The following is a 26,723-nucleotide window of genomic DNA, read 5'->3' as shown; positions in this document are numbered from 1 at the left end:
CAAAAAAACAAAGAAGTAGAAAAAAAGAATAAAGGAACCAAAAAAAAACTGGCAAGAATGACGATCAAAAAAAAAAAAAAAAAAAAAGAAAGAAAGAAAGAAGGAAAAAACCTGGCAAGAAGAATGCACATGTGCAAGTGCACATGGGCATTTTGGTCAGCTCAAAGATTGAGCTTTTCTCCCCATTTTAGGGAGAAAACACCCCACCACTTTTCTTCCCTCCCCCCTCCCAATCAAACAACCACTAAAAATGCTATCTCTCCACTTTTCTCTCCTCAATTTTCCATCCTCCCTAAAATCCCTCCAAACAAACATACCCTAAAGAAGGAACCATGAACAATAATATTCACAAGACATTGGTCTCTCTAATTAAAAGGAATCCTAATATCTTTGAACTTGGGCAATGAACAACTCAAGTTAGTGCTTTTATATAATAGAACTAAAAATTCACATTAAACAAAAAGATGCAACAAGTTTCTCTCTTATGCATATTGGATACCCAACCCAAGATCATGGAAGAATCTACTCTGGATGAGTAGGGGGTCGATTTTGGAGAACTTTTTTTTTTTGTAAGCAACCAAAAATTGTATTAGAAAGAGAAAAACCCTAGCACAGTGGTGGTGTACCAAGAGAGAAGTACAATCAAGTCAAAATACAATGATCAAACAAAAATAAAAGAGGAAAACAAGGCGGAGTTTGTTGCTAAGTGTTTTTGCGATAAAGACAAATCGTAAGGATGCAATTAAAAGCATTGATATAGTTCTGTTTTCAAAAGTCTGCCATCAGAACTTTGAGATAACCTACAAAGTATGGACATGGACATGATACAACACAAGACATGGCTACACAAAAATTATTGAAAAATTAGGACATGACATTGTGGGGATACCAAAATTAAATATATATTAATTTTAGGACAAAACACTGGGGATATCAAAATTAATTAATATATATTTTTAAACATATCTAAAATCAAAGGAATATTGTTTTTTTAAATAACAAAATGTTTTTCTCAGAACTCATAAGGACAGGCATGCAGAAGTGACCCTGTCATTGGACATGGACACACCAGGGTTTTTGAAGTGTCCTACTTGTGTTCAAAGCAAAAAATTTAAAGGAATTCAAATGATCAGCTGTACAGTATTGTCAAAATCTAAAGCAGGAAAAACAAAGATAAAGAAATAGAGACTAAAACTAGTTCAATAGACAAGCATCAATCTACAGAAACAAATCCAAATGATTGATTCTTAAGCAGATCCACTGTAAAAATTACTTCTATGTTTCGACTGGAAGGGTAAAGGGCTCTCTATACATATGTGAGTATGTGACTATGTGCATGGAATTATTGAGGAAAGTAAGGAAAGAAAAGGAATCCATGGACCAAGCTTCTTTGTCACTGTAAATCCATGTGACCAATTAAGAGTGCAACATAACTAAGCCACATCCTATGGGAAAACAGAACAAGATAAATCACGTCAAAGGCTAGAATACCGTATTCAATAATTGTGCCACACATCTGGCAGGTGATTTACTTGTATGCTCAGAGCACTTGCAGAAGCAAAATCAGCAAAATTTGCAGGCAGCAAACAGTTGAGATCTTTTAGGAAGAATGGGAATTACCTTTATCACAGAAAACCTATCAGGTTTTACTTTGAATGTTGCAATTTTTTCCACTACACTTTCCAGTAAAATCCTCAGTTTGTGATTGTAACCAACCAGATTCACCTAAAGAAGTAAACCATATGGTTAAAACAAATAGCATCATGCTTCCACAGATTTTTTTAGAGAGAGAGAAGTGGAAGGGAAAGATAAAGAAAGAGTAATTACAACTGAATGATGGATTTCATAATAATTTTCAGTTTGAAAAATTTTATTCCAATCATGAACATAATGCAAAAATGTTAAAATTGAAATAATACAAAATGTGGAAACTACTTTTAAGTCTTATGAATCCAATTCCTTTGAATTTTCTCAATCAAAACACTTCTATTCACCAACCGGTCCATCCCAAATCACTTATATTATTAATGAATGCACACCAAGTGGGTCAAACCCACAACCTCACCCAACAACCAATTATTATAGGAGAGAGTGTCAATTGAGCTATAGTTCATTAGCATTGAAGTGCTTTATCAATGAAAGGCATTTACAGAATCAGATTATCCAAGCAACTCAAAAAGCTTAATAGTTTTGGACTGTGGGAATGGTTAATAGATATTAGATATTCTCTTTAAAGGCCTAGAAGAGCACATTTTAGAAGCTCTATGACCTAAACCAGTTGATACCACCTTATATCAACCCATTTTAGACCCTCTTTCCAGATTATGAGTCACTCTAGTTAGTCCACGAACATAATGATTCCAGTTCCTTACTGTATTAAAACTAATTTTTTTCTGAAATAGAGCACTCAGAAACTTCTGTGAAAGTCCCCTTGCTAAATTTTTTTTTTTGATAAGTAAGTCCCCTTGCTAAATTCCGAACTTTCATTTGATGATCTGCCACGTACTTCAATCATATTATCAAACTTTAACTTAAACATATATGTATTAATCAAATCAACAATCTACTATTTTTCTAGATATGCAATCGTCATATAGATAACGCTTTTCAAGCTTCCTTAGATCCCTATGAGATAAGCGCATTACAAAATATTTAAAGTTGAGTATCAATTTGGAGTATAAGAATCTAAAACCTAAAAAAAATTAGAAATTTTGATTTTACAATTGTTGGAATATACACCCTGAGGTAAGGTCAATGCAAGGAGAATCTGGGAGAACATAAAGTATTTGTGTATGAAAATCCAACACGTAAATAGAAAATTAACCTACTGGAAATTGACAGAGTTTTGTGAAGATACCTGGAAACCACAATCTGTGTGGTGTATGCCATAATATAGACCAGCAACCTGAGCATAGTATGCTGGAATAGACAACTAAAAATTAGCTCTTCTCCAAAAAAAAAAAAAAAAATCCCTCAAAATATAGCATTGAATCTTCTATTTACAGGATATACTATTGAAATAATGTTGTACTGCCCTCTTTCTGATAAAAACTACTCAGGGAAAAAAATTTAAAAAAATAAACAAAAATAAGAATCCCCACTTGATTTAAGTAAATCTTATAAGCTTCAGCTTCTTACCATATTCATTCAAGCAATCCATTAACAACCGTGTGAAAATATCAGTTAGAACTTCTGCTTCAGGAGAGTTGCCAGCATGGGGACAATTAAAATCTATCTTAACATATGCCTTAGGCGTAGAAAACATTGTATCAGGCTTGAACCATAATCTGGAATATGATGACTTTCTTAAGAGAACTGGAAATTTGACCTGTTTCAATGTCAATAAAAAAATTAACAGGAAAAATAAAAGAGAAGAGACAAGGTCACATGAAATTAAATTATAATATTCATCATACGTTCTCTTGAGCGCTCTTAAGTGACAAGTCAGTGGGAATGAACACATTAGGAGCTGGTAGATGCAAATTTTCATTAGGAGCGCAAAGCATCCATTCCTGTAATTAAATATATATAATTTAAAAGAGCAGTCAATATTTACTTTCTTTTTTTGATAGGTAATAAGAATATTATTAAAACAAACTAAAAAACAGACAAAAGCCAATACAAGGTGTTCATGATGGTGAACACAAGGAAAAGCAATAAACAAAACAAACAGCAAACAATGAACAGGAAAAAACTTAAAGAGCAATACTAAGAGAAGAAATAAACTCTAAGATAATGGAGCATTCTGAGAAGCCCCAACACCTAGACCAATCAAATAAAGTCTTCTGGCAAAGAGCTTGTAATTGAACCAAGGATTTCTCGGTGTCCTCAAAAGAGCGCCGATTTCTTTCCGTCCAAACAATCCACATCAAACAGCTGGGAACCATATTCCATATGTCTGAATTAAATTTTCCCAGCCAAAAACTCCAACAATACACCAAGCTTTCCACAAAATCTGGCATGACCCAATGTATCCCAAAGATCTAAAGCACATAAACCCACAGAGAGTGAGCTACCGGAAAATGGAGGAGAAGATGATCCACAGTTTCCTCATTCCGATGGCACATACAACACCTATTCACCAAAATGCGCCCCATAAGCATAAAATTATCCAAAGTAAGGATCTGCCCATGAACCGCTGTCCACACAAAAAAAGCCACCCTCCTAGGGATCTTAGCTTTTCAAACACCCTTCCACGGAAAATTGGAAGCAGCTGCACCCCTAATGATATTGTAATAGGACCGAGTATCAAACATGCCATTCCCTTTGAGACACCAATGAGAAGTGTCATTCCCACCACCCCTAGGGATCCAAGATTGAATGAACTCAAGGAAAGATAAGGCAGCCCCTAATTCCCTTTCATGAAAATTCCTATGAAATCTCAAATTCCAGATTCCATCGTTACCACACTCTTGGTAGCATAAAACATCAGAAATGCAAGCTTCCTTGTCATTAGAACACACATACAACTGAGGATAAAGCCTATTAAGCGTGTTATCTCCAACCCACTTATCATGCCAAAAAAAAATATGACAGCCATCCCCCACCACTAAGGACACATGGCTGGAGAAACTCTCCCAACCATCATGAATACCACGCCACAGACCACATCCGTGGGCCCTTCTACAAATTTTAGTACTCCACCCCCCTTGACCCTCACCATATTTAGAAGCAATAACCCTCCTCCAAAGATGAGTGCCTTCTCGCCCAAACCTCCATAACCATTTCCCTAACAAGGCTTTATTAAAGTGCACTAACTTCCTAATCCCCAGACCACCCAAAACTATCGGTAAACACACCTTCTCCCAAGCCACCAATAGATATTTGAAACACTCCTCTGAAGATCCCCATAAAAACATCCTCTGAATACGCTCCAATCTATCAGCCACAGCTACAGGAATGACAAATAAGGATAGATAGTATGTAGGAAAGCTAAAAAGAGTACTCTTTATCAGGGTAAGTCTACCCCCCTTAGATAAATAAAGACGCTTCCAACCTGAGAGTTTCTTCTCCATCCTCTCCAAAATAGGATTCCACATAAATGTTGTTTTGAAAGGGGTGCCCAACAGCATACCCAAGTATTTCAAAGGCATACCCACCCTACAACGAAGAATGGCAGCCAACGCATCTATATTTCCAACCTCCCCAACCGAAACAATCTCACTCTTTCCCGCATTAACTTTCAGACCAGTAAAAGCTTGGAAGCAAGTCAATGCCAGCCTAATGGACAACAACTGATCTCTAGACGCATCACAAAACAAAATGGTATCATCTGCAAACAGCAAGTGTGAAATGTGTACCCCTATAGAGTTAATAGGCCCCACACGAAAGCCACGAAGCAGACCACAATCCTCAGTTTTCTTCAGCATCCTACTTAGAACTTCCATAGTAAGGAGGAAAAGAAGAGGGGACAACGGATCACCTTGTCTCAACCCACGAGAGCTTCCAAAAAAGCATACCGGAGATCCATTCACAATAATAGAGAAGCGAACAGTAGTTATACAAGCCTTAATCCACTCCCTCCATCTCACCCCAAAACCCATCCTATCCAACAGATAAAACAATGCGTCCCAATTCACATGGTCATAGGCTTTCTCAATGTCCAATTTGCAGACCACCCCGGGCACATGGCTCTTCAATCTGCTGTCTAGGCACTCATTAGCAATAAGCACTGAATCCAAAATTTGTCTCCCACCAACAAAAGCATTTTGAGACTCAGAGATGAGACTATCTAGCACAACCCTCAATCTATTTGCCAACACCTTAGACAGCAACATGTACACACTCTCTACCAAACTAATAGGCCGAAAGTCCTTAACATCAATAGCATTATTTTTCTTGGGAATTAGAGTGAGAAACGAGGCATTTAAAGATCTTTCAAACACTGAATACTTGTGAAAGTGCACAAAAACAGCCATAACATCCTCCTACACCACTCTCCAACATTTTTGAAAAAAAGCCATGGTGAAGCCATCTAGTCCAGGAACTTTATTCCCCTCCATCTCCATCAAAACCTGGATCACCTCTTCTTTAGAGAACTCCCTCTCCAAGGCCAACCTTTCATCCTCTCCAATGCAATCAAAATCCAATCCATCCACAGTTGGACACCATATATCTGTCTCTTTGTAGAGATTTTGATGGAATTGAACCACTTGAGATTGTACAGTAGGACCATCCTCATATAAGACCCCATCAACCACAATGCTTCTAATGTGATTAGTTCTTCTATGAGAGTTCACTAGTCTATGAAAAAATCGAGTGTTGTTATCTCCCTCCTTCACATACAAAGCATGAGACTTTTGTCTCCAAAAAGTCTCTTCTAAAGCAGCTAAAGCTGCAATATCACCTGTAACCTGAGTTCGACAGGACTCTTCCTCTTTAGAGAGGCCCCGCATTTCTTCCTTAGCATCTAGACCCAATAATTCAGCCAGCAAACACTTCTTCCTAAATGCCAAATCTCCAAATTCCTCCTTATTCCACTTCTTAAGGTCTTCTTTTAGAGCCTTTAATTTCTGAGCTAGAACGAAACTAGGGGAGACCAAGCAGCTATACCCCTCCCACCAAAGTTTAACTCTCTCGAGAAAACCCTTAGATCTAAGCCACATATTCTCAAACTTAAAAGCACAGAGACCCCTATCCACTCCACCAGCTTCCACCAAGAGCAGACAATGATAGGAAATAACACGAGAGAGCACCATTTGAGACACATTCCCAAAATGATCCACCCAATCCACAGAAACTAGAGTCCTATCAATACGGGACATAGCCTGCAGCTCAGCATCTCTAAACCAGGTGTAAGAAGCCCCATCCAATGGAAGATCCACTAGATAATTATTCTCAATAAAGTCCCAGAAAGCGAACATGGCTAGGCTAAAAGACTCACAACCAAGCCTCTCGCAGGGGTATCTAATAATATTAAAATCACCAAATAAAAACCAAGCTGTGTTCCACCTAACCCATACCCTGGACAACTCCTCCCACAAAGCAGCCCTATGATGATCAACATTAGGACCATAAAGACCAGTGCAGACCCATTCAAAACAGTCCAACACTCCCCTAAGAAGAACACTAACAGAGAACTGACCAACAGATACATCAATTTTCTCGACCACCCGTTTATCCCAAATCAGCAAAACCCCCCCAAATGTTTGAACCGCATCCAGTACTACCCAATCAACAAAGGGACTACCCCATAAGCTCCACACGAGCAGAATTTGAAGAAGCAAGCTTAGTTTCCTGCAAACATACAACATCACATCTCCAATCCTTCAAAAGATTCTTACAAACCTCTCTCTTCTGAGGGTTATTTAACCCCCTAACATTCCAAGAAAGAAGTCGTAAAGACATTAATAACTACCAAAAGCCCTTGGTCCTGACGACGAACCTCAATTCCGATAGAAAGTCCCATCATAATTTACTGAAGAAAACAGACCCCTCAATTCCCTTAAACCTCTCTGACCAGCTTTAACAGGTGGCCTAATACAGCCACCATTGGCAACCTCAAGACACTCATGTTCTAATAAACGAAATAAAGCCACACAATGAGCTTCATGTTTAACAATAGGAAAACCCACCATCATGCAGAAGCTCTTCATCATTATAGACACCCACTTCGAGTGTTCCACCTTAGATGCATCAAACTCACTTACCTCATCCACCGTGCTCAACACCAAATCTTCAACTACCCTAGGGACCCAACAAGACAACGGAGCACACTCTAGTGGACTACAATTGTTCTCCCCAATACTGTCAGCATACACAGCTACCGATGCTGTCATACCCGTTTGGGAATCACACTCCTCTTTATCACTTATGCTTAATAACTCCATGAAAACGTCCTCCACCTCCTCCAACCAAGGATCTCCCTCCCTACCAACAAAGTTCAAAGGAGAAAACTGCCCAAAACTGTTAAGAGTCCACCGTTTGCATCGGGTCAAACCCAATCTGCCTCTCACCCTCTCTAACTGACTGGGAAACCACCAAGATAGGGGCGCGAACCTCCAAAACTGTGCTAGAAAGGAGACTCGTCCTCATCAAAGCCTCAAAACCCGCCACCGGCGCCTCCGCTATTGCCCCTGGCTCCCGATCTGACTGGGGAGCCACCGAGATAGGGGCGCTAACCACCGGAACAGGGCTAGACGAGGGTTTCGCCCTCATCAGAGCTTCCGATCCCACCATCGACGCCACCACCGCTACCCCGGGCTCCGTTGAAGACTCGCCTGACCCACTCAAGTCCTGAACACGGACCACCGGATCATGCAACCCAATTGGATCGCAGGTCAGTTCTGCCTCTAAATGGGTTTTATTTTTAATAGGGAAAGCTAAGGGGGCTTGGGCTTGGGATTTAGTAACCACAGGCCCAATAGCTCCAGGCCTCTGTAACTTCACTTTACCCACCCAAGAGACACCACGATTGCCTACATCTGGAGTGGACTTCTGAGAGTCCAATGGTTTAATCCAAGACACCAACCTTTTACCCCCTTTAGATAAAGACACCCTCAGCGCCAAGGTGTCAGTAGTCACTTTGAACATGATATCACGCGTGGGTCTAACAAATTTTTTTTTAGAAACTGACAGCAGTAGCTTCGCCCTTGAACACGTTATGTCCCAAATAAGCTCTAGAATTTTCAAAATTCCTCAACTTCCGCTGGTTGCTAGTATTGAAAAGTTTCTTCACATCAAGTCCGCCATCCATCTGGCCACCACCACCAGCTCCACCAGAAATCCTCCCTTCCACCCCAACAGTGTTAGAACCTGCTAGGAAACTATCTAATACTCTTTTTTTTTTTTTTTTTGATAAGTACGAATGGATACTCTATGCATAAAAACATAGAGCAAACCCAGAAAGTACCAACGAAAAAGCAAAAAAGAAAACAAGCTATATCCACAAAAATACTCTTGAAAACAAGCTCCACCCAACCCGGTTAGAACTCGCAGGTACCATAACACAACCACGTCGAGCTCCACCAAAAAACACAGCTATATCCACAAAAATACCAGCCTTATTCGACCTTCCCCGAAACTCGAAAAACTTATTGTTCTCCCTAAAATATTTGTACAACAAATCCTTTCCTGGTACCCAATCACGAATATCAGCAAAGCAAGAGAGGACCCATTTCATTCCCTTACGACTCAGCCAAACGGAACTTTTAAAATTCGGACGACTTTTGTGTATAGCATAAGAATCAGCCCTCCCGCCATCAAAAGAGAATGAAAAAGTTTTAGAATCAATACGAAAGGAACCTATACTACCCCCTCTGATCTGAGGAGAAAGTTTAGGAACAGAGACAGGGAGAGGCACATTGTTTGGAAGAGGTGTGAGTGAAATGGTACTGGTATTGGTTGGTCTAGGCGGAGGAGGTGGATGCAATGGCAGGCCAGAGGAAGGTGGGGTGGACAGTACAGAATTTAAAGGTGGACAAAAAGGGTGGTATGGAAAAAAGCCAAAAGGTGGTGGGAATGGTAATGGAAAGAATCCTGGGAATGGAGGGGGTGACAGGTTGAGAGGCTGTGGTACAGGGGGAAGTAGAGGAGGGATAGGTGTAGGGATGGAGGGGGGGGAGAAGGGTAGGGAGGGTCATATCTTCCTTAGTGAATATTTACTTTCATCACAATTTAAGTTTCTAAAGGACATGACAAAATCAATTGAACAAGCAAGAAAACTCATTTAAGTCCAACTCGTCTACAAACCTGAATCATGGAGCTGGTAATTTTCTCGATGGAATATGCAGTTCCATACCATGGCTCAACCTTGTCGGTATGACCTTCAAATTTCTTTGATTCCCAAAAGATTCTGTAGATACAGCTCATTAGGAGAACTACTATGACTCGACCATAATGGAACGTGCAAAATGGAAAGGACTATATCGTATAATGAGAAACAACCAAATCCCCAAGTATTAATATCTAGTATAGGAAGGACTGAATCCTATAATCATATGAGAAATTGTAATTAACATTGATAAAGTTTGAACTGTATGCAAAAATTCTTATAGCTGCATCCATTCCATTTTAGCTGAAGATGAAGCATACTTAAGAAGATCACAAAAAGATGGCCACACCTTTCATCCCCATTTCAAAATGCATCCATCAAATTTTAAATTTAGAATTTTGGCAAAACTGCTGAAGGGTACACATCATTTCCATTGAATTGAATCTGCATTCTTAATATGAGCATGAGGGCACAATTACTAGTGCCATACTGGCAAAGAAGTGATGTGTAATTCCTATATAAAATTATGTGGCAGCCACTCATAGCATGGTCAGGGCGCCAAATAAAAGGGCAAGGCTGTCTATTACAAATGGCTTACTAACGATACAGATTTGTACAGTATTTCCTAATTATAATAAGAAATCCAACTATTGGTTTGAATGTATTCTTGTTTTACACATATTCCCAGTAGTTTTGAGTATCTTTTTAATAAATAAAGGCTTTCTTACTTTATCAAAAATAAATAAATAATACATATTAGAAGACAGATAGCGTAAACTCTCCAATGAAATCAATAAAAGATAGGACCCCGGATCAGGGTCAGTCACATGTATTCTTCTACTCCATTCTATTCTATGCGAGGTCATAGTCTCTATCACTTCCTTAATTGACATGTTCTTTGTAACTACCACTATTAATGTTATTTTCAAAAAATTAGTGTTAAAAGAACCAAAAACAAAGGAGTCTACAAAGGAAGGAAAAACTATAGTTTTTTTTTTTTTTTTTTTTTTTTTTTTTTTTTTTTTTTTTTTTTTTTTTTATCTAAGTGCAAAGGAAGGAAATACTATAGTGGAACATACAAATGTCCCATAGTTCAGATTGATGCGAGAAAAGCAAATAATTTAGTCTTTTTCAATGTTTCAAGTCAACTTGTATTTTTAATGGGTCAATGGAATTTTATTATAGGTGTTATTAGTTTTTTGATTAGTTAAATCACATGAATTTGTTCACCATGGTGAACATGATGTACTTCGTTCAATAAAAAATTCATTACCAATCAAAAAAATAGATAAGATACCAGTGAGGCAAGGTTTTATTAGTTAATTAAATCAATTAATACTTTATTTTATATCCTAGAGTCAAGGGTATTTTTGTAATTCAATAAGTTGGCTTTCCTAGGTCAATTAGATTTAGGTTTAGTTTAGTAGTCCATATAAGGGTGCTTTTGTACACCTATGGAGACAAGTTTATGATAGATAAAATTTCAATTAGAAAATTTTCTAATGATCTAGTATCGACTCCACCCTAGGTGCTGACTCTTAGGTTTTCTACCCATTTTGTATTGATTCGTACGCTAGTTTTTTTTTTTGGTTCTTTTTCATGTTGCATCAACTTGTTAGGGTTCATCCTAGCGGTTGGAGGCTTGGGATTAGTTGTAGACCTAGACATCCTAGGTTCGATCCCCACTAGGAGTTCCCTTGTATTACCTAATACACGGTTTTGGTGGGTGGGGTTGTGTATCTCCCCAAGGGTGGGTCCAAAGGGTCCTAGCTTGGTGAGGCTCCATGTCATAAAAAAATTAAAATATATATATATATATGATGCATCAATTTTGGTTTGTCCTGCATCACGAATATACCACTATAATCTATGCAGCTTCTCTGAGCAGTAATAAACAACTCACCGGATGTTGTCAATAGATAGCTCCTTTAGTACCATTTGGATACTGTCTTGACTAAACATAGAAGGCAAGGATGAGCCCACCAGCCAATCTTTTGGGGGATATATCTGTAAAACAATTTCAAATAACCAATTAAAGAAGGGAAAAATTATTAATGTGCCATTCCCATGCAATCAAGATTATTGTAACAGAAATAACAATTATAAGCTCCAACTTCCTTATTACAAGCTACAATACTCTCCCTGCCCAACAAATAGACAGAAAAAGGAGCAAACAAGTTTATAAATGTCAATCAGGAATAGAATATAATTAATTAATTTTTTAAATTCCCTAGTTCTAGATCAATTAATATGAACCCGTTATAAGAACTGTGAATGCACTCTTCCAAGCTTCAGGTATGTGAGTTAAACAAGGATCATTCCACTTTATTTACCCAAGAAGAAATACAATGTTCTGTTTTTGCTGGACCCTTCAACCAGCCAAAGCTTAGTTGACACAACATGACCTAGGTACAGTTTTTGATAATAGGCCTAGGATGCAAGGACACGGGTACGGGTACAATACAACAACATGAGCAATTTTTAAAAAATTATAACATGATACGGCAAATAGGACAATCCTCCCAAATATTAGCACAATGTTTATAGATGAACTTTAACAAACAAATGATAAAGACTGTTTAAAGATGATAACATATATAAAGCAAAGCAAAAGAAGTATACAAATAACAAAAATTGCCTACATTACCTGCATATTTGATGCAACATTGACCGCATAATCAATAGGAGGAATCTTGTCCTGATAATGGAATTTTGTCTCGCAAACAGCTGAGAGCTTCATTAACATATTAAGTTGACTTAGTTCTATGAAAAACCATAAAGATAAACACAATATGTCATATACACATGCATACATAAAAACATACTAACTATATGCACATAATACCTCATCAAATATCCATTTGTGAATTCCAGACTGCTTTAAGAGGTCAATATATTTGAATAGCAATCCAATAATATCTTGCATGTGCTCTGCAGTTTAATAGTAATCGATCAAATATATGATTATATGATCCAGATTATTAGCAGCTCACCACAGTATAAAATGTAGTATGTACGAAAAGTTATGTAACCTGTGTCATAATAAAATAAGTCTATGCTTATTGAAAAATCTAATAAAAGCTATAGGGGAAAAGAAGAGAGAAAGGGGTGGGGGGGAGCAGAACAACTAACCATGACCAGCATCAGTAAGATCAATTCCTACTTTGAAGAATGAAAACTCCAAAGTCCATTCTGCTTCACCTGCAGACAAACCCGTTGCCCATCCTGGAATTTTTTTTTTTTTGGGAAGGGGTGGGGGGAATGGAGGAACTGTATTAGACGGCCTTCAAAGATTATGAGATTAACATGGACCATAAACTGATATACAAGCATAAACATAACCTAGAAACTATAATTTGTACACAGTTAACTCAAGCAAGATCATCCAGAGCAATTATGTTAAATGCACCTCATCACTCCCATAAGGTAAGCAGGACATATTAACATTCATCAATCCCATGCATAAATATATTCCTTCTTTAGGCACTATGCTTTGAATCTTAGAATCTGAATTTGTAGTTCCTAACTTCATTTGATTTCCTTCAAGACTGACACATCCCAGAAAAAAATTGTGCCTTAAAATTCCATAAACAACCCTCTTCTAAAACAATCTTGTCCCTTGTCCACTTTGAACATGTTTGCAGCATCTTGAGTGACATATTCAGCAAACAGGGACTACTCTTAGGTTTTGCTTCAAATGATTGAACTAAAATTTACTTTTCCTAGTTTACTACTTTATAAAATTAAAAAGAAAATAAAAATTAAGCTATATATTTCTGCGGAGAATCTGTTCTTAGTTGCCCATCACTTAGCTCAGCAATTTTAGTTCATTGGAGGTCAGTAGGCCAATGGTCTACAGAATGATAAGTCCCCTCCCATCACTAAAGGTCCATCTTTAAAAAAGTGTGATTTACTCAAGGGTCTCTGGTATGATGCCATTAGGCTTTACAAGAAAACTTGTCTTCACCAGTCAAGTCATGAAATGACCGATCTAATGGTGTTGGATCTCGATATGCTCCAGATCCACATGTGACTATAAGCAGGTAAGTCCCTGGCATCATAAGATGCGCCTTAACCACTTCCAGAGGAGAATCAGTCCTTCATTGTTGACACCCTGATGGTGTGCTGTATATTAAATATGGTCATAGGGTTGTTTATGATGCTGCAAGTAGACCGGATGCAAAGCCTTATAGAAAGTTGAGAGATGGCAATTAGGTTTGGAGCCCTGCTCATTCTGATGATCTGGTGGCAATTCAGAGTAAACTCGGCTTCGTAGGAATGGTTGAGGACAGACCACTTTGGATTCCATAGAAGTCTCGTCAGTTCACAACCTCATAAATCTGGAATTACATTAGAAGAGTAAGACTAGAGGTTGGTGAAAATTGTTGTGGTTCCCAGAAACCATTTGTAAGCATGGCTTTATAGGTTAGTTAGCTATTTTGAAGAGGCTGCCAACTAAGAATATAATGCTTCAGTGAGGGTTTAGAAGGGATTTTCTTTGCGTTTTATGTAGGAGACAGCTTGAAAATAGGGAGCATCCTTTCTTTGAATGCTCTTTTGCTAGAAGAATCTGGTTGTGCATCATGAAATGGTCTCCTGTTGTAAATCCATGGTTACAATGGAATGATATTTAGAATGGGGTGTCTCTTACTGGAAGGGGAATGGTCTCAGAGCCACAGTATGTAAATTAGCTTGGTGGGCTGCTGTTTATCACATCTGGTGGCAAAGGAATGCAGTGCTACACCAGGGACTTATCAATTCTGAGGAAGGCATACTGAAGATAATTAGATGGGAAGTTAAATGTAGGATTGAGTCAGGTGGTCATTTCTGCAATTCTATCCTAAATAGGACTGTTTGCTACTTATGGGGCAATAGCTTTTGTCTTTTTCGGTTATAGGTGCTGTTAGTTTAACTTGTTATTGTGCTGGTTATTTACTGATGTTGGTATTTGTGCTCCTGGCTCTGCCAGTTTGAAGTTTTTGTTGTTTTTGATTCTTTGATCTGTATTGAGCCTTCTTTGTGGTAATAAATTTGCTTTTTCATCAGGGGAAAAAAAATCAGTCCTTCATGAACATATACTAAGTATTGACAATATAGATTGTCTCCCATATTAAATTTTTTTTTTTTTTAAATTTGAAAAAATTAAAAAGATGACAGAGAGACGAGACAAAAGAAAAATCATAAATGTGGCTCAAAGAGGGAAAATAATAATAATTTTTTGATAAATAATTAACTTCCTTGAAAAAAAAAAATGACAGAATACAACGACCCAAAGCACACAGAAACATTCAATAAGCAACTGGCAAAAATATTTCACTCCACCCACCAAAACCCAAATGAAGATGAGAGACAGAAAGCATTACTGAAATATCAACATTTTGACAAATGTCACCAAAACTATCTTATAAACTAATCAAATACATAAATAAAGAAGCCTAAATTGCTTTAATAGTGATATCTTCACATACACATTACTGCACGAAAGTCTTGTGTGTAAAAAGTGAGTATACTACACGAGAAGGGAAAGGGGATTGCCCCAAAAGGGAATGACAGAGTACAATACACAAGTAGGGGAAAGGGATTGGCCCAAAGTGAGTATAATACACTTCAATAAATAAAGATGCATTTAATGTACAATAAACACAATAAATATTTGTAACACTTTTTGGATACTCATGTAAGTAACTCTTATATGCAAGAAAAAGGGACAATCCATTATAAATAAATAAAAATCCTTGTCCGTCCAAGTTCAGATCTAAATTCAGAAGTTAAAAAATACAATCTACAAACAATCTGCCTCTAGAAAAAGGACAAATTTCAATATTTGTGTACCAAAAAAAAAAAAAAAAACAACAAACAAACAACCCATTTATGTAAATAAGGGAGAGGGAGAACAAGAAAAGGCTAATTATCTCTGTAATTGAAATGAATTATAACCGAAGGTCACAGTAAGTACGAAGCTGAAACATGTTACTAATCCTCATTTTTTAATAAATAAAATAGACACAACATCTCAACTCTAAAAAGAAGTGTCTCAATGTGTAGCAATAGAAATAATTATTATATGGGAAAGTTCTAACTACATCAAAATTTCAACCTTTTAGAATATACAAATGAAATCTGCTAGAAATTGATAGTATGAAAAATGGATATGCAAAACCCACCCAATGTCTTCAAGACGTAAAACAAAGATCCTTCTCCTTCATGGCCAATAAGATGACCAAGATATCTGCATGGCCCTTCCTTGTAATGTCTAATCTCTGGAGTTACTGGCCATACAATTCTCAATTTGTGACCTTGTTTTATTGGGACAGTTCTGACAAGTATCTGAAACAAAAACACAGCTAAAACAATCCATACACAACATAAAAACTTTACTGCATATGTTCAAAAAAGTTTCTCTAGAAGTTCAACACATGCAACTTTAGCTTAGCATGTAAAAAATTTATCACTTGTATGCATACCTGTAAATGTTCTGATGTGCAAGGCTGACCAGGACAATGGAAACAACTTCGGTCAGTGTTTTGAATGTCCTGGAACTTGTCCTCCACCATGTTTTGAATTTTATCAAGCTTTTCTGTATCCATGACATAGGCATTCTAATTGTTGATGATTAAAGAAACTACAGCATCCTCAAGCAAAGAAGTACTATAGGAAAAGTTAGTTACCTTTTGCATATATAACCAGATGCATGAGGTTGGCAGAATAATTTTCTTCATAAAATTTAATAAGCTCATTTCTGGTATCCAATCCTTTTGCTTTTGGTCTAACCTCCAAAGTATCCCAGTTCCCTGCACACATAAAAGATATATATGTGTGTGTGTGTGTGTAAAACTTTTATTGATATAAAAAAATAGACCACATACACAGGATGTGTACATGAAAGATATTTAGCAACCATAAGAAATGATATATATGGTGAACTACAATATAAGGGTAAACATCAGTGTTTCTTATAGAATAATCAGTATTAAATTAATAATTTATATTTCTTTTCATTTTTTGCTCAAGAACTAGAAGTAAAAATGAAAATAATGGACAGCTTCTTTCTTCACACTTATTTGGTCCAGTGGTCCTTCAGTTTCAATAAAAAATTTGTAACTTCACCAAAATGAAAAATGACTACACATATCAGAAAAAATTATACATGCCTACACAATATATGAATTAAACTATGGAATTAAATTACAACTTCGAATTAAAACACAAATCTTCCAAGAAAATAATAATTAAACTACTGACCTGTGCTGAATTTATGATATGGATGGCCCTCCATACTTAAATGTTTCTGAAGCTGTACATAAGCAACAAATTTCACATGGAGAATGCAATTAGAAGCATATTTTTCATATGAACACTACCAGTACCACTATGGAAACTAATCAACATGGTTTGATTCACATGAAAATGCGATAATAAAATGAACAAAACTACATAATCTGTAATGGTGGCCATTAAATTTTCCTCTGTACAACTTAAGCACTAGTTTATCTTGCTCAAAAGCTGAAATAAAAGACAACTCTAGCAAGAAGTTACTGCCATTTCCTTAGTCATTCTAACTAGCATAGGAACACCAAGTCTTTAATGGTCCAATTGGTTGGGTGGAAACAAGGGAGGAAGGAAAATGGATGAAGGAAAATGGGAGTTTTCTAATGTTTGGTTTGGTGGAAATGAGAGAGGATGGAAAATGGAGTGGGAGGAGTTTTCCATCTAGGCCCACCAAAATCCATCCTCCCAACTGAGCACCCATAATTTTGGTAACTCCCAAGAATTTTAAATTCTCAACTTAAATTCTTGCCAATTAAACACAACCCAAGAGACACTAGAGGAATGATTATCTATGACCAAAATAATTAGGCAATTCATCTTTATTTGATTAAGTTAAGATGTTAATCAAGTCAAGGAATAAGAAACTTCCGTAACAAGGGAGACTAAAAGTGCAGCCTAGTGCCATAAAAGGGGAAATCATATCCATAGGAGACTACACACCTTAGCAAAGACATCAGAAAATTATACGAAACACCAGATTCCTCAACCCTTCATGACTCTTTCCACATAAGGTTACTTGATGAAACAAAATTGATCAGAAATGCTAATTGTGAGATCCCACTATTGCTCAATACTAACAACCATGGCATGCTTATTGTGAGATCTCACTAGAGCCCAAAACATGAAAACCATTCAAACACTGATCTTATAATAACCTTCCCATTTTTATTTGAGATTGGTACTTATAGGGAGGCATCTGTGGCTGATATGGAGCTTACCAGGGATCAGCTCCTAGCTTTATTTGCAGGGACCTTGTTTGATTGGTCTTGTGCATGGAGTTTTACTTCTAAGGAATCCATTCCATTGTTTTTAGATTCCCTATCTTCCTGTACATAATTTTCTTTTTCTTTTTTTCTCTGTTGTTTGTACATATTTTTTTCTGGCTATTTCATTTTTCTAATGAGGTATTCTTCTCTTAATACAAGTTTTCTAACCTATCAAAATAAAAAATAAAGATAATTTAAACTGAGTACTTGATGTTTCCACACCATCAAATGTAGGTGGATTCTGCTGCCCCTCTCCAAAATAGGCACAATGGGCTAGATTCCAAACAAGGGAGTATTGTTTACCAAACCAGTTTCTCCAACCAAAAGTAGCTCTAAAACACTGTTAGAGATAACCTAATTTTCCAGATGCAACACTGTTGAGCCTTTAAAAGCCTCATTATAAAATTACATATACCATCGCTATTCAACCTCCACCTCATGGAATTAGGAGCCTCATTACTTGGAATATTAGAATATACAAATCTAACGTAGAGTCTACCAACTCCAACTCCCAATTAAAAACATCACAAATGAACATGATACTCAATGAGCACGTCCTCCCCTTATTCTGAGTCCCCAAGTAGGAGCTAAATGAGGAATATTTCCCAACTACAATGGCATTCAACTCAAGATTCATGTCTCTTAGTGGTTGGGCCTCACGCCATAGACCGTGCCATAACCTGATGCAATTAACATCCCCTACAGCATACTATACATACCTCACAAATTTATCCCAATCCACTAATACTCTTCCATAAACTACATCCATGGCTGCCCCTTACATCCTAAGAAGCACATGTGAGGGTTCGGGTTCGGGTTCGGGTGCGGGTGCGGCAACTCGACAATTTTTGAAAAAGTAGGGTGCGAGTGCAGCGGGATACGTTTATTAATAAATTATTATATATATTTTCTATATATTGCTAAGCATATTTTCTATATAATGGTAAACATATACCAATTTAAGAGCAATAGTAGATAAGGAACTTTTGAGATCAATTTAATATTTATAGCTGATATTTAGGGGGGTAAATTTTGCAAAATAATATTATTTTCTAATGATAAGTAATTATTTAAATTGGTACAATTACGAAATGGTTTGGCTATTATTAAGTTAAATGATATAAATGGTTTAATTTAATATAGTGTTTAAAAAAATCATAATAAAGATATTCAAATTTGGGGGTTTTACTATAAATAAACAAATGTGTTGGGATATTTATAAACAAGGAAGCTTCCAAGAAGCTCCATTGCCAAGTCCCACCACTACCCACATGCATTGCTTTATTAATATCACATTCCAAGGCTTTATTTGAAAGTCAACAGTAATCTGACATCAAACTTTTCCTTTTTGAAAGTTCCAGAGGAGAAAGTTTCGATGGTAGCAGCCAGCAGTTGAGCTTCATCCACCACATCTCCACATCGTCTTCTTCTTTTCTTTTCTTTTTTCCTTTTTCCTCACAAATCATTTGGTAGCAGATCTTTCTTCTTCTCCTTCCCTTTTTTTTTTTCTCACAAATCTTTTGGTAGCAAATCTTTCTTCTTCCTCTTCTTATTCGGAAAGAATCGGACCGAATTGGAGCTGTTTTAGCCTTAATCAGAAATTAAAAAAAAAAAAAAAACAAAGGATTCACCTCAGACGTACGTGCAGCCACGTTGACGGCCACACGGCGGTCCATGTGTGTCAGAAGCAGGTGCAGCACACCTAGAGCCACACCCGTGCTTCCTAGCTTACATCCTATGTAGACCATTGATCCCAATCATCCCCATACTTTCAAGCCAACAACTTGCCTCCAGAAACAAGTACCTTTAAATCCATGTCGTCATAGCCATTTACTTGTGGATCGGAATATAGTTTGAGCCCCATACTCTGATTTTCAATTGGAGCACAAACTATATTCCGATCCACAAGAAAAAATTTGAACTCGTCACTCACAACAAACCCACAATTTTTTTTTTGCAATCTCCAATCTTTAGTCACAAATGTCAGGATAGTAAACAACGAGAGATAAGTAGGTAGACTGGATAGCAAGCTCTTTAAGAATGTCAAACACTCTAAGAAGACACCCTTTGAGACTCAAATATTAATAGCTAAAATATTGTTTTCGTCTATAAAGTTTGCATGGATTTCAGTTTTCATCCCTAAAATATTGAAGACCAATTCCAAATTCTTGCTATGGAGAATCATATTAAGAGGAGTATTGTGCTGGCAAATTGGTGTGTGATCAGTGTGATGTGTAGAAGTAATGAAGAAAATCTGGATCATTTGTTATTGTATTGCCCAATAGCTTTGGATTAATGGAATTTTAGATTTTGAAGTTTTTGGAGTGATGAGTGAAGTAGTGATGCCTAAGACGATCATAGGTTTATCCCAATGCTGGAGGCGAAGTTCAAAGTTTTTTAGTACTGGAGTGTTGAGTCATGAATGTCACCCCTTATCGTTTGATGTGGCATGCATACAGGGAGAGGAATAGGAGGGTGTTTGAAAATCAAGAATTATCTACAGAGAGTTTCAAATAACAATGTCTGCCTAGACTGAAGGTATTGATGATGGGCAACTTAGCTATTCAAAGTTTAATAGAGACACCCTTAAAAAAGGCTTCCTATCACCATTGATGAAACAGGGAATGACTAATGAGTTGGGTTGATCCAACTAACAAAGTGTGGCCCACTGGGTTAAGAAATTCAAGTTGGGAGCTGTATAGGGGGCTGACCCAAAAGGGGGAAAAAAACCTCATGATGAAATTGGAAAACACTACAAGGCCAAATTCCAAAAGTGGCTTCTAAATATCTGAAAATAATCTGACCATACAGGACCAATGAATTATATTAACAATGGTAGCACCATAGATATGAGAGTAGTTTCTACATTCATTTCAAAGATCTACTTTTCCTAAAAAACTATCTACAGCCTTGAATTTCACTCATATAGCATTCAAGATTGATATATCCAGCATCTTGCAGTTATAAATATGCTTAGCAAAGGCAATAACCAGTACCTGGTTCATTCTCCAAGCATCAGACAACAAGTTTTTCTGATTCTCTGCATGAGAATGAGAGAGAGAGAGAGATGATCAACAATAAATCAAAAAGAGGCAACTAACGGTGTTAAAGCCAGAAAAGAAGAACAAACCAGAATCAACAGCTTTGATTTCCCTGGTGGTAGCATCAGCTGACATCAAAGGTTTAATGAAGAACTGAGCAAATCTAAACAACAACCAAAACGACATTGTAGGGTTACATTTTGTGGGAGCAGACAGCACACAGGTACAGCACAAAAAGGAAGAACAGAATGTACCTGTCCAAAGCCTCTTCAAAACCATCAGTATTAACATCAAAAAAATAGTTTGTGTTCTCTGAAGATGTAAAAGCATTTGTGCAGCCTCCATGCTACACATCAAGAAGATTAAAAAAGATGCATAGAAATTTGGGTGTTAATTATGTTAGGAAGGGTATGAGGGTGTAGGCATGACTTTACACTGTTTGTATCTTGTTAATTCTATTGCTTTTAACAAATTAAATGATAACACATAAAAAAATAAAAAATAAATAAAGAAGTACCTCAGTAATGTACTTGGAGTAACTATCTTCCAAAGGATATTTCTCACTAGCATAAAACAGCATATGCTCTGCATACAAACAATAATAAATATCTCTAAGAAATTCAAAAATGAAACCCAGCAAACAGACTGAAATCTTTGATGTTGTATGGTAAATAATAATATATAGACATGTATATAAATGAATAATAAGAGGCTATATAATATGATATAATAAAAATAAAAGAGAGAAAAAGAAAAACCAAGAAAATGGGCGAGTCCTTCGAGGCCTTGAGGGTCGCTGAAGGAGCCAACACTGACACTCATGGAAGCAGCACACTGAAACAAGAAACAAAGAAAGAAAAACCCTAAGATTAAGATTAAGACAAAGAAAATTGTGAATTGTGAATTTGAAAGAGAGGAATAAAGGGGGGTTGCCTTATCGGTATCGGGATCGGCGATGAGAAGGACCTGGAGGGAGTTGGGAAGGACGATCCTCCTATACTCCCTGGTGTCCGTTCGAGCCTTCACTATCTCCGCTTCTTCCTTCCCAACCGCCATCTTTGACGATCAGAGTCGACTCAAAACTCACAAGTCGCAACTTCGCTCTGCCTTCAAAGACTCGAAAAGAAAGAAAGAGGAGAGAGAGAGAGAGAGAGGTTAGGTACAATACAGGCAAAATAGCATTTGACGAATGAATAACGGGTCTTCTACTTTTGGCGTTTGCTTTTAGCCAATAGAACCAGAAGAAGAAGGAGAAATTATAAGGTCCACGCCGTGGACAAGGGGGAAATTATCATCACTCCCATGATTTTAAAATTCCGTATTGTCACCCATCACATGGATGGTATGTGAATTTTTTTTCTAAATAACAATAAATATTAAAAAATTTAGTTAATTATCACGTTTCAAAACAATATTGAAAACTAACATCTCGAGTGTCTAAAACTCGAGTTCTAAGATAAAAACGCCGCTATAGGTCTATAAAACGTCACTATAGGGCTTAAAAACGCCACTATAGGACTCAATAAATCTGTACTTATGAAAAAAAAATTTCCAAAAAAACGCCGCTATAGGGTTTTAAAACATTACGGAAAGGCTTAAAAACGCTACTATAGGTGAAATTTTTTTCGCATAAAACTCGAGTCTTAAAGACTCGAGATCCATGTGGCCTTTTTGTAATATGGATCTCGAGTTTCTAAAACTCGAGATGTTAGTTTCCTTTATTGTTTCAAACGTTACCTAACTAATTATATACAATTATTTTGCATTACTGTTTTGCACATTACCTCATGGTATGTCTCAGTAGTGCCTAATAATTTTTCATGTACAAATAATATAGTTTATCATTTTATTAAAAGGCTCAAACTTATTTTTTAAATTATTAAATTAGAAAAAAATTTAAACATAAAGTAATTATTGATTCAATAATTTTAAACAAGTAAAAATTTTTAATAGAATAATAAATAAGTTACAAAAATTTTTAATAGAATAATAAATAAGTTACATGATCTACCAAAGCGGAGAACTATATAATTCCTACAGAAGAAGAAGAAGGGCATATATACTACACTTTTTTGAGTTTGACGGTTTATTTCCTATCAAGTACTACTGCCCACCACTAGGCCTACACTTCTACCCTGCTCCTTTCAGCATCCATTTTCTTCTTTTTCTTTTCTTTATTTATCATGGTCATACAATTTATTATTTTAGCTACATATGTCAGGTCTTTTTTTATAATCGAACTAGATTAAGAATCATCTCAACCAAAAAAAAAAAAAAACAGTATTAAGAATTCTGGATTATTCTAATTTTTAATAAATGAAAATTTTCAGATTATTCATTTAAAATGATTTGGAATACAAATTGAGTTCAAATTTATTACCAAATCAAATTACATATTCAAGTATAGTTTATTTTTCTTGTTGAACAAGCAACTTGTTCACAAGTTAACTTGATGGGTTTTTTCTTTTCATGATGGGTCACAAGTTTACTTGATGGGTATTTTCTTTTCATATTTATGCTTATAATTAAAAAAAAAAATTATTATAATAATTTAATAATAATAAAAAGTTCTTTTCCCATATATAAGTAAAAACTAGCACTAAAAATATCCTACCTGTTTATAAATCTATGCTAATAATGATAACTAAATTATCATTAATATTATGCAGTAAGGGTAAGGGCCCAAGTTCATATATTGGGTTTTGGACTTTATCCAGGACATTAACAAGTCTGAGGAGAAGCAAATAGTTATTAAGGGATTCCCAGTTAAAGTCTCATAAGCGAGAGATGAATGGAAGGTGATTCGAGGAGGAATCCCTCCTCGGATACGACGAATGTAACCCAAGTATGTAGTATAGCAATTAAAGTGACCCTCCAAAAGGCTCTAACGATAAAAATGTGTCTCATGAACATACGAGAAAGAAAGAAACTCAAAATATCTAAAGAAAAGCTGCAACCACCGCATTAAATGCATTGCAGCTACTTTTCTGACCGCATTTATGTGGAGAAGACCTCTGAACAGTGTTGTCTTGGCTACCACAACTCACAGAAGGTTGAAAGGGGTGTCTGATGGGACAGACACTTAAGTAGGGATTCAGATAATCAACAAGTGTAGGATCAAGATGATCCAAAAAGAGCTATATAATATGAGAGACCCTCCATGAGAAGGGGATCGGAAAAGAGAGAAAAAAAATATTATAGCAACCTAAATCACTCTGATATTCAAGAGTGATCATTATATACAAGTTTAACCTCCTTAGACTGAAAGTCTATTGATATCAGCATCCTTAATTTGTGTTTGATCGTCATGCAATTCAATACTAGCAGTTATCCAACTCATTATAACTTAGTTCTTTGACCCATTCTCTACAAATTTATTGTATTGGGCTCATTGGGCCAAGATTCCATACATTTTGAGCTTGGACTGCAAATTGTGAACCTACAATTGGCACCGTCCGTGGGGAGAACTTGTGCATCAGTGAGTACAACGGTTAAACATGGTGGGATCAAGTCCACACCAAACGGAGCCTGCAAGTTCTCAACGGCAAAACAAATTCCTTAACCTTAAACAGGAAAGGGATCGAGAGAGATATCAAGAAAGTAGTGTGCATACTACCCATACAAACAGAAGCCATTCTAGGGTGGGAAGTCACGTGTCCCAAAGGCAAGACAATAACAAAGCCCTGCAGCAAGAGATTGATGACTTAAAAAAGAAACTACGTCGTGCTCAACGGAAGCGATCTCCTTCCAATTCGGATACATCCTATAATGATGAAGGGGACGACAATTATAGGCAAAGGTCAAGAACCCCACTGAGTGAGACCTTTTCTTATGAGGAAGAGCACTACCATAAACGCAGACACTAAAGTCCGTCTCGTAAAGGCCTAGTAAACGACGCTATGAGCAAGGCATTAGATCGGATCTCTAAGTCACCCTTCACACGCAAGATAGAAGGGGCTAAACTCCTTCGGCGATTCCATCAACCTACTTTCACCATGTACAACGATCAAACGGACCCCGTAGAGCATGTAAGCCAGTTTAACCAGAGGATGACCGACTATTCCAAAAACGAGGCTTTGATGTGCAAAGTATCTTCGTCCAACTTGGGACCGGTGGCGATGAGATGGTTTGATGGCCTGAAGCCAAACTCCATAATTTCCTTTAAGCAGCTCACCCAGGCCTTTAGCTCTCGCTTCATCACGTGTAGCAGAGTTCCTCGGCCTTTAGATTCTCTACTGTCTTTGTCCATGCGAGAAAGGGAGACCCTAAAAGTATACTCGAATAGATACTAGGAGATGTACAATAGGATAGAAAGTAACTTTGATGACGTCGCCATCAGCACCTTCAAGAATGGTCTCCCAACCAAGCATGGTTTAAGAAAGTCCCTAACAGGAAAGCCTGTCACTAACTTACACCAACTCATGGACCGGATTAACAAGTATAAAAGGGTTGAAGAAGACCAGTAATTGGGTAAAGGTAAAGCAAAGATTATCCCTTAGGAGAGGAGGGACTTCAGGTCGGACCGATTTAATAACAACAACCGACCGAGGAGAGACTTTGCAGGGCAATCCAGATCTGCCGACGCGCTGACAGTCAATGCTATGTTCCGAGATCCAGTGCATCAGGTTCTAGAGAAGATCAAGAACGAGACATTCTTTAAATGGTCAAATAAGATGGCAGGAAACCCCATGAAGTGCAACCAAAACCTATATTGCCAATACCACCAAGAACCGGGGCACACCATCGAAGACTGCAGGAACTTAAGGAACCACTTGGACTAGCTGGTCCGAGAGAGAAAATTAAAGCACCTCCTGCACCATTATAGTGGTCAACAAGGACAGGCGAATCTAGAGTCTCAGAGAGACACCTCCTTAAAACCTCCTATAGACACGATAAATGTCATTCTTGCTGCTCCGGGAAGGACTGATTCTTGTCCTTCCAAAGTGATGTCTGTGGCTCAACTATCCACCGAGGACAACGATCGGGAGTCCAAAAAGGCAAAGAAGGAAGCCTCGCCGGTGCCAGGCTTCTCGGACGAAGATAAGATCGGAACCATTCAACCCCAAGATGATGCTCTGGTAGTCACACTCAGGATTGGAGGATATGATGTTAAGAGAATGCTGATAGATCAGGGCAGTGCTGTGGAAGTAATGTACCCCGACCTGTACAAGGGGCTAAACTTAAAACCTGAGGACCTAACGATGAACGATTCCCCTCTGGTAAGTTTCGAGGGAAAGACCGTTACCCCAAAAGGCCAGATTAGACTGCCCATACAAACCGATTCGAACGTGATGGAGATGGATTTCATTGTAGTTGACGCTTATTCACCCTACACAGCTATTGTGGCTAGACCTTGGCTTCATGCCTTAGGAGCTGTCTTTTCTACCTTGCACTAGAACGTTAAGTACTCGTTGAGGGGCCAGGTTAAAGAGATTGTGAGGAATCAGACCATGGCCAAACAGTGCATGGTGGCTGCCATCTCACGCCAACCTAATGTTGAATCCTCGGCCTCCACTAAAAGGGGCTTATAGCAATCAACCACCCCAGCATTGCCCGGTAATGGATCAACCAAGGAGGCAAAATGTGAGGATCTAGAAAATGTTGTTGTTGGCATTGATCCAAAAAAATTCTTTCAAGTCGGCTCGAAACTACCTC

The 26,723-nt window shown here is 37.3% G+C and overlaps 2 protein-coding genes across 2 annotated transcripts in view; one reads left to right on the top strand and one right to left on the bottom strand.

Annotated features, from left to right (window-relative positions):
* The window catches only part of LOC115953732 (insulin-degrading enzyme-like 1, peroxisomal), a 31,667-nt gene extending 9,298 nt beyond the window's left edge, over positions 1-22,369 (bottom strand). The window contains exons 1-19 of the mRNA XM_031071498.1: positions 22,002-22,369; positions 21,827-21,902; positions 21,586-21,653; positions 21,323-21,414; positions 21,158-21,231; positions 21,024-21,067; positions 16,955-17,006; positions 16,381-16,503; positions 16,177-16,289; positions 15,877-16,039; positions 12,845-12,937; positions 12,558-12,643; positions 12,360-12,446; positions 11,616-11,719; positions 9,691-9,793; positions 3,417-3,512; positions 3,139-3,328; positions 2,858-2,919; positions 1,621-1,725 (exon numbers count right to left, since the gene is read on the bottom strand). Of these exons, the coding sequence (XP_030927358.1) occupies positions 1,621-1,725; positions 2,858-2,919; positions 3,139-3,328; positions 3,417-3,512; positions 9,691-9,793; positions 11,616-11,719; positions 12,360-12,446; positions 12,558-12,643; positions 12,845-12,937; positions 15,877-16,039; positions 16,177-16,289; positions 16,381-16,503; positions 16,955-17,006; positions 21,024-21,067; positions 21,158-21,231; positions 21,323-21,414; positions 21,586-21,653; positions 21,827-21,902; positions 22,002-22,124 (1,854 nt within the window). The 5' untranslated portion in view covers positions 22,125-22,369. The remainder of the gene's footprint in view (positions 1-1,620; positions 1,726-2,857; positions 2,920-3,138; positions 3,329-3,416; positions 3,513-9,690; positions 9,794-11,615; positions 11,720-12,359; positions 12,447-12,557; positions 12,644-12,844; positions 12,938-15,876; positions 16,040-16,176; positions 16,290-16,380; positions 16,504-16,954; positions 17,007-21,023; positions 21,068-21,157; positions 21,232-21,322; positions 21,415-21,585; positions 21,654-21,826; positions 21,903-22,001) is intronic.
* A 3,645-nt stretch (positions 22,370-26,014) lies between these two features.
* Positions 26,015-26,464, top strand: LOC115953157. Its single transcript, XM_031070684.1, has one exon. It carries the CDS (start codon positions 26,015-26,017, stop codon positions 26,462-26,464), a length of 450 nt encoding a protein of 149 aa, XP_030926544.1.
* The last annotated feature ends 259 nt before the right edge of the window (positions 26,465-26,723 follow it).

This window comes from Quercus lobata, chromosome 7, assembly GCF_001633185.2.
Source record: "Quercus lobata isolate SW786 chromosome 7, ValleyOak3.0 Primary Assembly, whole genome shotgun sequence".
Taxonomy (NCBI): domain Eukaryota; kingdom Viridiplantae; phylum Streptophyta; class Magnoliopsida; order Fagales; family Fagaceae; genus Quercus; species Quercus lobata.
This window is presented reverse-complemented; position numbering and strand designations above follow the sequence as displayed.